Source organism: Nomascus leucogenys, chromosome 13, assembly GCF_006542625.1.
Source record: "Nomascus leucogenys isolate Asia chromosome 13, Asia_NLE_v1, whole genome shotgun sequence".
Taxonomy (NCBI): Eukaryota; Metazoa; Chordata; class Mammalia; order Primates; family Hylobatidae; genus Nomascus; species Nomascus leucogenys.
The window spans coordinates 57,233,247-57,246,712 of record NC_044393.1 but is presented as its reverse complement, the minus strand read 5'-3'; the positions used below and the strand labels follow the sequence as shown (position 1 = coordinate 57,246,712).

At 38.6% G+C, this 13,466-nt stretch overlaps 1 protein-coding gene across 47 annotated transcripts in view; it reads left to right on the top strand.

Moving 5' to 3' along the window:
* The window catches only part of NRCAM (neuronal cell adhesion molecule), a 314,145-nt gene extending 305,160 nt beyond the window's left edge, over positions 1-8,985 (top strand). For 25 of the 47 annotated variants that reach the window (XM_030826464.1, XM_030826448.1, XM_030826445.1 and 22 more), the window contains one exon: positions 6,497-8,985. In XM_030826464.1, coding sequence (XP_030682324.1) covers positions 6,497-6,734 — 238 coding nt within the window. In that variant the 3' untranslated portion in view covers positions 6,735-8,985. Of the gene's footprint in view, positions 1-5,939; positions 5,952-6,496 lie in introns of all 47 variants that reach the window. The other 22 variants (XM_030826430.1, XM_030826437.1, XM_030826433.1 and 19 more) reach the window with 1 other exon arrangement.
* Positions 8,986-13,466: the final 4,481 nt, after the last annotated feature.

Below are 13,466 nucleotides of genomic sequence, written 5' to 3'. Positions count from 1 at the left end.
GGCCAAATGTGATTATATGCTATAACCCTGTGCCCTTACTCTGATATCCACCCCCAAGCAGTTACCCTCTGTTGGAAGCCTGCAGCTTTCTTTGTTTCTTTAATTATACAGACAGTAGGATCTGCATCCTTACTAGCATATAGAAAAATCAGAGAAACAATGCAACCAACAGTGTAAGTATTTTTTTATTCTTTAGATCCATTTTCCTTAAAACCAGAATAAACCTAGGTCACAAACCATATGCCCATGTTACTTGAACTCGTAACTTACTACATAATTGGTGGCTCTTGCCACATGAATCTTGTCATTCATGTGAACATGGGCTTGTGGCAGGCATGCTAACCCATGCTCATAAGGCTTGAATGATGCCAAGATGTGTCACATTCGTTATATACATTAGAGTTATTTTGCTCTCAAATGTGAACTGGCTTGTGAGTAGAATAATAATGGACTTTTAGAGAGTGGGTAGGAAAGAATATTTGAGTATTTGGGTCATGAATGTTACTTGAGCTGCAATGTGGTTTGGCCATGGGAGGGTGGTAACAACAGGAAAATCAGACAGAATTATCACAGATTTACCTGCTGTTGCCGAATTTTACTCAGTAGGATTTAACAGATGTGCACGCTTCTGAACAAAGTGCTGTTGAAAAGCGATTTGAACTCCCTAAAAATTTACTATTAAGGAAAGAAAAAGGAAAGGATATATTTCAATGCTTTGTCTGCCATCATAAAACTAAGAGGGAATGAAATGTTTTATGTTAGAATTTTTTTAAAAAATTTCTAAAATCCCCACTGTCTCCTCTATTATTTTACAGTGAACTCATTCTGCCAGTATTTATGAGTGCCTACTGTATTCCAGGCCTTGGAATGTTCAAACCAATAGAATTTGGCCCACACAGGGAGTTTATAGCCTAGTGATGGATGCAGGGAAGTAAAAGAACAATGACCAGAGTGTGAAAAGTGCTATGAAAGAGATATAACTAAGGTACCAAGGGAACAGAAGCAGGAAGGTAAAGCCAGGTGGGCAGCATAGAAGGAGGGTGGTACAGGGAGTCCTCCCAGGAGAAGTCATGCAGTTTTAGCATTGTGATAGGAACATTTCTTTCCACTGCACAATGATCCTGATTCATGAATCTAAGTATCAGGAATATACTTGATATTGTATCAATACTTGTATACTGGAGACTTTGTAGATATATATATATATATAGCTATATATATTTTGTATATAATATATATAGCTATATATATGCCAGCACTGTGCATATGACTTATATAATATATATTATATATAATATATATAATTTATATATATTCTCCCTGATTTTATATATATATATATATTTTTTTATTTTGAAATCCATTCAACCTTTGACATCCAAAACTAATAATTAATGTCTGATACACACCATCCTTAAGCTTTCTCATTAAAATGTGAATGAATTTTTACCTGTTTTGTAAAGCTTTGAATACTACTGCTGCCTACTCCATTAAAACTTGATTAAAATCAAGGTCTGCTACATATATATATATATATATATATATATATATATATATATAAACTTTTAAATCATCTATGACTTCTTGATTCATCTCATTTGGGAAACTCTCCTTTCATAATTAAACTTGACATGGCAACTTCACTGAATACAATGTCAAAAAGTTTATTTACTATTTCATTACAAAATTCATCTTGAAATTGAAAAAGGCAAGCCCTCATACTGTGCTTCACATAGAGTTGTAACCACTCACTACACCTGGAAAGTTCTGCGTGTGTGTTGCACAAGGTATTTCTTAGAAAAAAAAAATCTCTCTGAAGTAGGCACCTGGAGTGGAGAGAAGAGATGGGATAGGAGATGGACATGTATGCTTGTTGAACACAAACCCAGCACTGTGTGTATGACTTATATAATTTTTTCTCATTTAACCAGATTCTAATTATTGAAGTATGATATTATATCACACCACTTATTAAAGACTGGTCTTCAAAAGATCTCACTGCCTTGGGATGGCTTTTCCTGGAAAGACGCTGTTGGAGGAGGGAGAATCCCACTTCCTTCTCTTCTTTCAAGCACAGCCTGTGTTGCTGTTGATTCTCTCCTCCACCACAGCCGTTAAGCTGGCGTGAATGGATGTTTTGGGGGAGCCCCTTCTTGGCTGGTCATTAATCATAACTGTTACGATTTTGTATGTAAAAACCCACATGAATCAACAAGCAAATATTATAATAAGAGAGTTTAATAATGTTGCTCAACACAAAATTAACATAAAAGTCTTATATTTCTATGTATCAGCAAACAATTGGAAAATAAGACTTTAAAACTTATTCTAGTTATGATAGCATAAAAATATGATGTAGGAATAAAGCTAACAAAAAGATCTTCCACCAGTTTCAAGACCCTATATTCCATTCCATTGGTCAATCTGTCTATCTCTGCACCAAGACTTTACTGTCTTAATAATATAGGTTTTAATAAGTCTTGATATCTGCTAGGTCCAGTTCTCTAACTTTAGTTGTCTTCAAGAACCTTTTAAATATTCTTAGCCCTTTTCATTTATTTGTACATCATAGAATTAGCCTGCCAAGATCCACATAAAAACCTGCTGAGCTGTTACTGGAAATAAATTGCAGCTAAAGGGCAATATGGGGAAGGTTAATATATTTACTATATTTGAGTCTTCTATCCATGGATGTAGAACATTCCTCTATTCATTCAGATCTTTTTTAATAACTCTGAAAGTTGTATTTTCTTCGGAGGTCTTACACATATTTTTGTTGGATTTGTCTTTATATACTTCATATTTATGGTCTCATAAATGGAATAATATTTTAAATTTTATTTCCTAATTGCAAGAACATAAGTAGAATTGACTTTTATGCTAATCTTGTATCAAGCAACATTATTAAAATCTCTTTATATTCTAACACTTACCTGTAGATTCTTCTGGATTTTTATATACATAATCATATCAGTTATGAATAATGATAGCTTTCTTTCATCTTTTTCTTTTTCTTATCATCAAGTTGTTTAGGACTTTTAATTCACTTTTGATTAGAAGTGGTGATAGCAGCCATCATTATTATTATTTCTGATTTCAAACAAAGTTTTCAGTGTTCACCGTTAAGGATGATGTTTACTTTACTTTAGGTTTCTTGTTGCTACCCTTAATCAGGTTAGTGAAGATACATTCTATTCCTAATGTTAGGAATAAAAATACATTCTATTCCTAATGTTTTTATCATGAATGGGTGTTGAGTTTTTTCATATACCTCTTTCTAAATTTACTGAGATTATCATATTTTTATTTTCTTCTGCTAAAATGATGAATTATATGAATTGATGGTTTAATGCTAAAATAAACATGCATTCCTGGAATAAACCCAACCTGGATATGAAATATTATCTTTTTCATAGATTGCTAAATTTGGTTTGGTCATGGTTTGGGATTTTTTCATCTATGTTCATGAATGAGATTAGCCTGTAGTTTGACTTTCTTAAAGCATTCTTATTGGTGTTAGATATCAATGTTATACTTGCCTCATAAAATTATTAAAGGAGTGGTTCTCATGACATATTCAAACTTTAATATGCTCAAAATGGAACCATTGATTTTCCCCTCCCAACACGCTCCGCTCCATAGTAACAGTACTTCCAAGCTTCCTGTTGCTCAAACCAAAAATCCTGGCACCGTCTTTTTCTCTGTTATTCCATATCTAACCTATCAGAAAATCCCGTTAGCTCTACCTTCAAAATATGTTCATAATCTGAGCATTTTATACCACCTCCAGTGTTCCACTCTGGTCCAAGTCACAGTCATCTCACTCCTGGATTATTGTAATATTCTCCCCTGACTCTCTAGAGCAGGGGTTGGTCAACTGAATATTTTAGACTTTACAGGCCACGTGGTCTCTGCTGCAACTCTGCAATTCTGCTATTGTAGCGCTAAAGCAGCCATAGACATTATGTGATAAATGGGCGTGGCCTAATTTTACTGTAGTTTACCAACCCCAGCCCTCTAAGGTAGGCTATTCTCAACACTGATGGCAGAGTAGCGCTTTTAAAATATAAGTCAGAGCATGTCACTTATTCTTTGAAAACCGTCCCAGGGCTTCCTATCTCACTCAGAGTTAAAGGCAGCATCAATGTCCCACAAGCCCTGATTTAGCTGTGCCACTCCCCTTACTTAACTCCTACTTTTCTACTTCTCTCTCTCTCTGTCTCTCTCTCTCCCTCCCCAGCCACACCAAGCTCCTTAGTGTTCCTAGAACATGCCAGGCTTGCCCTCACCTCAAGACATTTATACTGCTTGTTACTCCTGCAGGAACTGCTCTCCCTCCAACAATTCACCTTGCTAACTCAACTCTTTTAAAGTTGTTGACCAGATATTACTGCTTGATGAGGTCTTCCTGGACATCTTATTTAATGCCAACTCTCCATCCCTTCTCCAACACCTTCTGTAGTCTTTACTCAGCTCTATACTTTGCATAGTGCTAATCCTCTTCTGACATAATATATATACGTAATTTTTTTATTATGTTGATTGTTAATTGTATTTTCTTCCACTAGAAATAATGCCAGTGAGGTGAGGGTTTTAGGCTATTTTGTTTGCTCCTATATTCCCAGTGCTGAGAACAATCTGTCTTAGAGTAAGCACTCAGTAAACATTTATTGGATGAAGGCATGGGTGGATAGATGGCTAGACCAAAGAAATGCCACAGATGACAAATTTCCAGTAGTGTATTCCTTGGGACACTAGTTCTACAAAGCAGAATAAGACTAGTCATTGGAATCCAGGTGACAAATTCTGCCTGTTATTGAACTCTTCATCTGAATTAACTGTCACACTGAAACATGAACTGTATTTCACAGAAGGTATTTAATAATTAAACCCCAGAGATGTTGTGTGGGCTATTTTCATAACAGGTTAGACACTCAATGCTATGTCCTCTGAAGTGCTTGCAAACACAGACCACCCCAAGATGATACCTCTCCGGTTGTTTATTAGCAGTGGTGAAAATATAGTTTATTCAGTTTGCAACAAGAAATTGTGTATTACTGAAACAGGTTATTTTCAGTGGCATATGCTAGTGTCATATTATGCTAGCATTATTTTCCAGTCTTGAGATTTTCTTCTTGGAGAAAAATTGAAATCCCTAGTAAAAGTTACTGTCAAAAGAACCAGGATACTTGTGCATCTTGAAATATTTGTATCTTGGCTTGAAAAAAAAAGTCACTGTCTGAAACAGAGGGAGCAGTAAAGTCTTAGCACAAATTGCTAGATTAAATACTGCAGCCAGTGATACCTTTTGTATGTTAAGGCTTTTTCATTTTTACTGATACTATATATGTTTCCTATTTTGCCTTGCATTTTTGTTCTTTGAAAGAAAACAAAATGTTGGATCCTGTCACTGCCTTTTTCTACTTTTTTCCCAAATGTTACCTATTAAAAAATAGGTCAATATGCATAACTAGTTATTTGACCATATGGGTGAACATTCAAAAACATAATGATTACTCTTTGACTTCCAGAAATTGTGCTTACAGGTTCAACAGAGAAATAAGCAAAAATTATAATAATGGAATCTTGTAAAGTCGTATTAAAGTACTCTCCTCAGATTCCTATCCAGCATGGTCAGGCTGCATAACACACATGGAGGAAGGGAGCTGAGGGGTTAACATGAGTGTAGGAAGCATTTGCTATTACATGTTTGGAATCATTCACATTCTTTAGAATATATTGACATGCCATTCATAGTACAAATGTAGAGCTTTCAAGTTAAAGTACGTCTCTTTCCAGATTAATAAATCTTTACTCATTAACTAAAATTTTTACCAAAAACCAAAAAAAATACTGTGTACTATCAGTATAAGGATTTTGCTTTTCTTCTTAGGCTATTTTCATTTGTTTCTTCTGCATCCTTTTAATGGGATTTGTAGGTCTCTTGAAAGGTAAGGTTGAAGTTTACAGTCTGGCCTGCATTGATAACAAAATTATTTGAAATGCAGGATTTTGCTTCTCCTTCTGGCTCAGAAAAAAAAAATCCATATTTCACACTTAACCAAAATCATGCTCCATTCACAACCAAGGAATCAGAGATATTTTGCAGTTTAACATACTAACTTCTTTACTTGCCATAAGCTTTTGCCTTTTTGAATTCAAAATAGGGATGATTTTTCTACTTTTCTGAATTCTTTCTTATTTAATGCTTGTGATTATTTCTGGATTCCTTTCAACTCAGGAATCAGAATTTGTCATTGAAATTAACATACACAATTGGGAGCCATCCACTCTACTGAAGACTTCATGATTCAACCATTTCTGCTCCTGATTTCCATTCCAACTCATCCTCGTCATTGGAGTCAACCTGACAATTAGATTTGGCCAGAGAAGCCCAGGACTCCAAATGCTTTCTCATAATTTGCATGCATGGTCTTTACAAACAGAAAATGTTACCTAAATGCCAATCTTGACAAAAATGTTTTCTTTCTTCCAGTGACGCAGAAGACCACAAGCCTTTGAAAAAAGGAAGTCGAACTCCTTCAGACAGGACTGTGAAAAAAGAAGATAGTGACGACAGCCTAGTTGACTATGGAGAAGGGGTTAATGGCCAGTTCAATGAGGATGGCTCCTTTATTGGACAATACAGTGGTAAGAAAGAGAAAGAGCCGGCTGAAGGAAACGAAAGCTCAGAGGCACCTTCTCCTGTCAACGCCATGAATTCCTTTGTTTAATTTTTAAGCTCTTTGCCACTATTCCATTTCTCTAGAATGTTTATCCTAAGCACTCGTTTGTCAGCCCTCTCATACTATGAACATATGGGTAGAGAGTATATTTTCTGCTGTATGTTAATATTATGAGAATAGTTACAGCAAAAACATAACTCAGTCAAATGATATGTTAATGTGAACTGGAATGCAAAGTGCATACTTTTTCGTTCAAAATGGGTATTCTTGATTTCCTCAGAACTGATAAAAAATAATGCAACATCACCAACAGATCCTGTTATTTCCTCTGCAGGACACAGTTCAATATGATGCATGAAAAATGCTCCACATTTAAAGGACATACCCGTGTATGTTATGAAAACATGGTTTGATACTTTGTTTATACTGTCCTCAGCTGAACCCCTAGATATGAATTCCGTTTTCATTGTCAAGAGTGTTACTGTAGTATTCTCTAGAACTTCAATGTCTTTGTGGACATTGTTGTGAAATTGGTGACTATGTATAGCTGTCGTTAGTCTTTTTGGGAGACTGTTAGGAACAGTATGTACAGTATATACTTGCTAAATGAGTTCATTATGACAGTCGCATTGCTGATGCTTACTGAGAACTGTTACCTACTCTTGGCTCCTGTTACTCCATAGGCTTCTTAATCTTCCAGGCATTACAGCAGCACAGTGTTCTACTTTTTACATCATTTCTATGTTCGGTTGTTTTTAGGCATAAACAATGTGTATTGCAGTGCATTTTGGTATTTGTGCCATACTGAAAGAATGAAAAACAAATCATCCAAATTAAATTTCAAACATTATTCCAGAGAACACAGGGCAAGACACATACAGTGCCTTCAGACATTAAGCATTCCATAACATCCTGCATTCTGTATCAGCTGAGTCATAGATTACTGTCATTGTCTAAAAGTAACTTTTGAAAAGCAGAGTTCATGAAAACTGCAATGCTGGGAAAAGAAGGAAACATGAAAATAAAAATAAGAAGGCAGTTTATTTGAAATAGCATTTCCCCATAAGCATAAAAAGAAAAGCTTTGTCACCAACTGAAGCACATGATGATTTTGTGGTCCTTTATGGTTTCTATTACATTCAGTAAGAAAGATGTCAACATGCTAGAAAATTAATTTTAAAAACTAAGTTATTCCAACACTAAAAGCATACAACAGCATGCCAACAGTAATATATTATTCTCCAAGACTTTACCTATGTAAGTGTTCAAAACTCTGCAGCATTAAACAACGTGTATGCAAATTGCTATGGACACATTTCAGAATCTAAGAAATCAGGCAAGTGCTTAAAAAGGCCAACGGTCCAAGGGATTACATCTGCAGTTTAAAAAGTAAATATATATTCTATCGTATTCATAAACAATATCTATCAAATGGGTTACCTCCAAATATGAAAATCTATAACAACCTATGGTTGAAGGAATGCTCAGTTTCATTTGCCAATAAATTGGTTTCTCATAACTTGCATCAAGTTTAATTTTAAGTAAAGCTTTTTATATGTAGATATTTTGTTGAATTTGTAAATACACTTAAAATGTAGATGCTATATGCTTATAGGTGTTACATACAAATAAACATGCAATGTTTATGTTGTACTGTATAAGAAGTAAGCTAATTAATGCAGTGAATGGGATTGGAAAGCATCTACTTAAATATCTATTGGGTTCCCCCCTCCCCCCGCCTTTTTTGCTGTGAAACTGAAATAGTGAACTTTTCTACATATTGACAGCAGATTTTTCGATGAAATCTTCAGAGCTTTGCCTATGGGGCACAGTAGGCCTAGTAACCTGGCATGTTTGATATATGTAGGTAAAGCATAATTTAAAGTAATCCCAGGTAAAGATGGCCCTAAATACTTTCATGTCTCTATATTCATTTTTCACAGATCCACCTGTCTATTGAAAATATAAAAAGACAAAACAGGTTTGCCTTGGCATCAGAGAGCACAAAGATTAAAAGTTACTTTAAATTTGCCAATATTTTGGGAGAACCATAAAAATACATTTTTTCCTCTTCCATACTGGTAGATGCGAAATTTATCTGTGCATGAAAGGGTCACTTCTGTAATAGTGCAACAGATTTTGTATTAAAAATTAAATGTGGTTTTAAAAGTTCCTCTCTCTTTTGTAATTTATGTTCCCAATCAAGTGTGAATGTCCAAGTAATGATGTATGTAATGATAGAGGCAAATGTGACTGGATTTCCCTCAAAAAAGTAACTATTAAACCGTCTTGATCTCTTTGTGATTTTTAACTTTTTCAAACATATATTGCCTAATGTTTTAAAATGGTGAAAAATTTTATTTTTACTTTCAAAAGGCTGTTCTATGCAGAGAAAATTAAAACAAAATATAAAACAAATCTAATAGGACATATCAAAAACATTTGAATGAAAAACAGGACTAGATATTCCCAGCTTTTTGAGAAAGGTTCAAGAAATCAGGCGGTGTCTCCTTTCCCAAAGCCTGGTTCCTGGTGCCTGCCTGGGCCTGGCCCTTCCCTTCTGCTTGCCTGGACTCTGCCCTCCCGAATCACAGGTGACTTAGATTTCTTAACTCTCCTGTCTGAAGAGGGACACTACAGGTATCAAATGTATGTCATCCTCTCCCTTCTCTCCACCCTCATTCTTCTAATCTTCTCAAACCCTTCGGCAAACAGCCAAGCCGTGGCGTGTTCCCATATTCCACCAGCTGCCCCTTATTCCCCAGCCCCCTGGTCCCAGCATCACACCTGCAAGACCTCCTGCTGGCTCAGAGCTGCCCTCCTCCATGGTGATTTGCATCACATGTTATATAAGTGAACCTTAAAGTGCTATGTAGAGCTTGGTGTTTCCACCTGGAGGGCATGTCTGTCACTCACTTCAGAACAGTACATCAGGGCCTCTCCTCCCCTCTACAACGTGCGCCAAATTCACAATCCATAGCTTTGTCCTCATCATCAGTCCTGGGGCTCTTTAGCAAAAAGGAGCTGGAGAAATGCAATCTTGACCCCAAGAAGCATTGGTCCATTGATGGTGTGAACTTTCTTGTTCAGATGGCTTACAACAGGCCTGGTTTACCTCTAATGGCTGATTTTGTTTTGTTTTGAGACAGAGTCTCACTCTGTCACCCAGGCTGGAGAGCAGAGGCACTCACTACAGCCTCTGCCTCCTGGGTTGGTTCAAGCGATTCTTGTGCCTCAGCCTCCCAAGTAGCTGGGATTACAGGTGTGTGCTACCACGCCCGGCTAATTTTTGTATTTTTAGTAGAGACAGGTGTTTTGCCATGTTGGCCAGGCTGGTCTCAAACTCTTGACCTCAAGTGACCTACCTGCCTCGGCCTCCCAAAGTGCTGGGATTACAGGCATGAGCCACCGCGCCCGGCAATTTTGGAAAAGGCTTGTGGAGGCAAGGGAAAAGAATATGAAGAATTCTTACCCAAATTAAGCAAAACCCTCCTGCTCAGGAGATTTTCCTACAGATTACCACCAGAGGGCTCCCCTGCTGTATGCAGTGCAAGAGAAACCTGCTTGCAGGAAAAAGTTGCTTCTGGACACAGTGCAAACCAGTTTTGATAATCAGCTTGTGATCTGATCATGTAAAAAATGATTGCCTGCTGCAACAGGGGAAAATGGGATTTGCAGCTTTCTCTGACAAGTCCACAGCTTCCAGGAAGCAAGCACCTGTCCCTGTGAGCCTTGTTAACCTTCTTCCTCTTAATGATTGTGGCTGGGGAGGTTCAGTAGGGGGAGAGGAAGGAGGAGTGTGCCTCCTGGGTCCTACTAAGCATCCCTATCACTGCTGCAAGTCGGTAGGGGTGAGGAGAGGCATGTCCTTAAAATGGCATCTCCCTCTTCTCCAGAGTATGCTATTTTATCTGCCAATGGCTTGATGTTTTGTGATGGTATGGCACCCCCCAAAAAGCACAGTTTAAGCACAGACAGCTCTTTTCACTAAAAAAAAAGGGGGGGGGGAGAGAATACTATTTGAGTATTTATACTAAATAAATAAATAGTTCCTAGGTGGAGGTGGAAAATCCACTGGACCGGAAAGAGATGGGGATTTGTCACAGCAACATAACCCCAATTACTTCAAGAAACCCCCAAACCTGCAAAATTAACCTGTGCTCGCATCTGTGCTTACTTACAGAAAGGAAGGCCGAATGCCAGTAACCACGAAGTAGCTCAGCAGTACTGCCCCGACCTGAATTCTTGCTTCATTACCATGCTAAGACCTCCGCCCAGGGACCAGAAATGTACCTTGCTAGGCACAAAAAGTGCCAAGTACAAAAGACAAGACTGTGCACACTGTAGCGCCTCCTGGAAGAACCCACCTTTTTTCAGGAATCCTGCCCCAGTCTCCATCTACTTGCCCTAAGAGCTCTTAACATCCCCCTTTACCCGCCCCCCTCCTCCCCCGCCTCCCCGCTGCAAGAAGGTGCTTTCAGTATGAGCTTCCCTTCTCCATTTCTTTATTAACAAAGTTTCTGCTCTGCTTTACCAAGCTTGGTTTGGTTCTACTGGCCGAAACGGCACCAGGCAGGAAAATGACCCATTAGTGTCAACCAACCTCCCTGGAGGGTGGGAACAGATTCAGATTCCAGCTCTGCCATCAACTAGCTGTGTGACAGTATATAAATGAACCCACTAATCTCCCACCTCTCCAAGCCTCTGCTTTTTCAACTTGAAAATGACAGATAGCAGATGTTTTCAAAGAGATCTTTCTGCTTACATCTTATGGCTCTTAATAACAAACCCACACACACACAAAAAAATCTGAGCACCTTCTAGACCCAAGTATTTTGCTAATTGGAGAAGATACAAGATGAGCAAAACCAGATGTGGTTCCTGTTCTTATGTAGGCTGGAGGCTGGTGTGAGCAGACAGACATTGTCAAATAATCACCGAAGTGAATGTGTAATTCCAAACCAAGGTAAGAGCTATAAAGGGAAGGCACACCATTCCATGAGAGCAAATGATGGCAGAGCCCAGCCTGGTCAAGGTGGTCAGGAAGGCGTCCCTGAAGAAGTGTGAGCTGAGAGCTGGGACAAGTTGGAACCGAGGAGGAGGAGGCAGGACACAGTTGCTGCACAGAAAGGCCAGTGTGCCTGGAGCAGATGCAAGGCCAGACCATGCTGGGGCTTGAGGACAAACTTTTGCATTTATTCGAGGAGCAGTAGCAACTGGGAAGTCATTGGAGGGGGCTTAAGTCAAGGGCTGTATGATCCAATTTGTGTTTGTGGGGGCTGGGGGTTTATGAGATTTTGTGTGGGGAATGGATTGGAAGGGAGTCAAGGAGGAAGCTAAGAGGCCTTTGGGAAGCTAAGCAGTAGTTTAGACAAGAGATGATAGAGACTGGATCTGGTCATAGCGCTGGAGGTGGAGAGAAGTGAGAGAATTCTAAGAATATTTAGGAAGCAAAACTGATGGGAACAGTGGGTTGGATATGGAGAGTTGAGGGAAAGAGAGGTTATCAAGGATGGTGTTTAGATTTCTGACTTGTCTAACCAGACATGAGGTTCACTTAGGTGTGAATGTCGGAAAAGAACTAGATTTGGGGGCACATTATAATTTCAGAATAATAAAAGAGGAGTATGAAAACCTGAGACATTCAAGTGGAAATAACTAATAGGAATTGGATATTTGAGCTTACAGCTCCAAAGAAACTTCTAAGATGACGAGTAGCAATTTAAACCATGAGGCACGGATGAGATTGCCTAGGAAAAGAGTATAGGCAAGAAGGCTGAGGACTACAACTTACTCAGAAACTTCCAAATATAATGGACAGGAAGAGAAAGACAGACCTCTAAAGGAGACTAGTAAACAGGAGCCCGAAGTCAGGAAGAAATAAAGAGAATGTGTTGTCCTGGAAGCCAGTGAAAGAGACCATTTCAAGACCAGAGAATGGTTGATAATGTCACATTATACTGAAAAATCAAGCAAAATGAGGACTGAAAACTACTTCTTGGATTTGAAGACATAAAGGTCATCTAAGACCTTAGTAAAAGCAACCACCTGGAGTATGGTTCACCTGGAGTATCATTCAGATAGGAGTGAGATGAAGAGTGAGTAGGTGGGGAAATGGGGACAAGTTCTGCCATTACTCATATGGGCAAACCATCAGTCCTAGGTACAGTTCCTTGACATCTCTCCCTCCAGGATCGTGTAGTCTATACATCTCACTCTGCCCACAGCCTCTCCACTGCCCCTCCGATTTCCATCAACCCTTCACCTTACCCTTTTTCTCCATCCCTCCAGCACAGATGTTATAGTCCATATGTGAAACATTCCTGCTTTACATTAAAGTCCTTTGGCCTTCTGTCTTTTCTAAATACGCATGGAGAAATTGTGGGACACAGGAGCAAGTCTACTGTCTGCTTTCTCCAGCCCGCCCCTAGGAGCTGAGAAGATCAGTGTCATTACGGTTTTATAAATATCTTCAAATGGTTCAACTCTCAACACTGCCTAGTAGACCTGCTATTTTTCTCAGGGAAACTTACATTCTCACACTCAACAATGACTATGTCAAATCTTCTTCACTCTCCTCAAGGATTCAACCCTGCCCTCTCTCCCCACTTACTCTCACAAATCACTTTTTTTTTTTTTTTTTTTGAGACAGATTGTTACTCTGTCACCCAGGCGGGAGTGTAGTGGTGTGATCTCAGCTCACTGCAACTTCCACCTTCCAGGTTCAAGTGATTCTCCTGCCTCAGCCTCCCAAGTAGCTGGGATTACAGGTGTCCACCA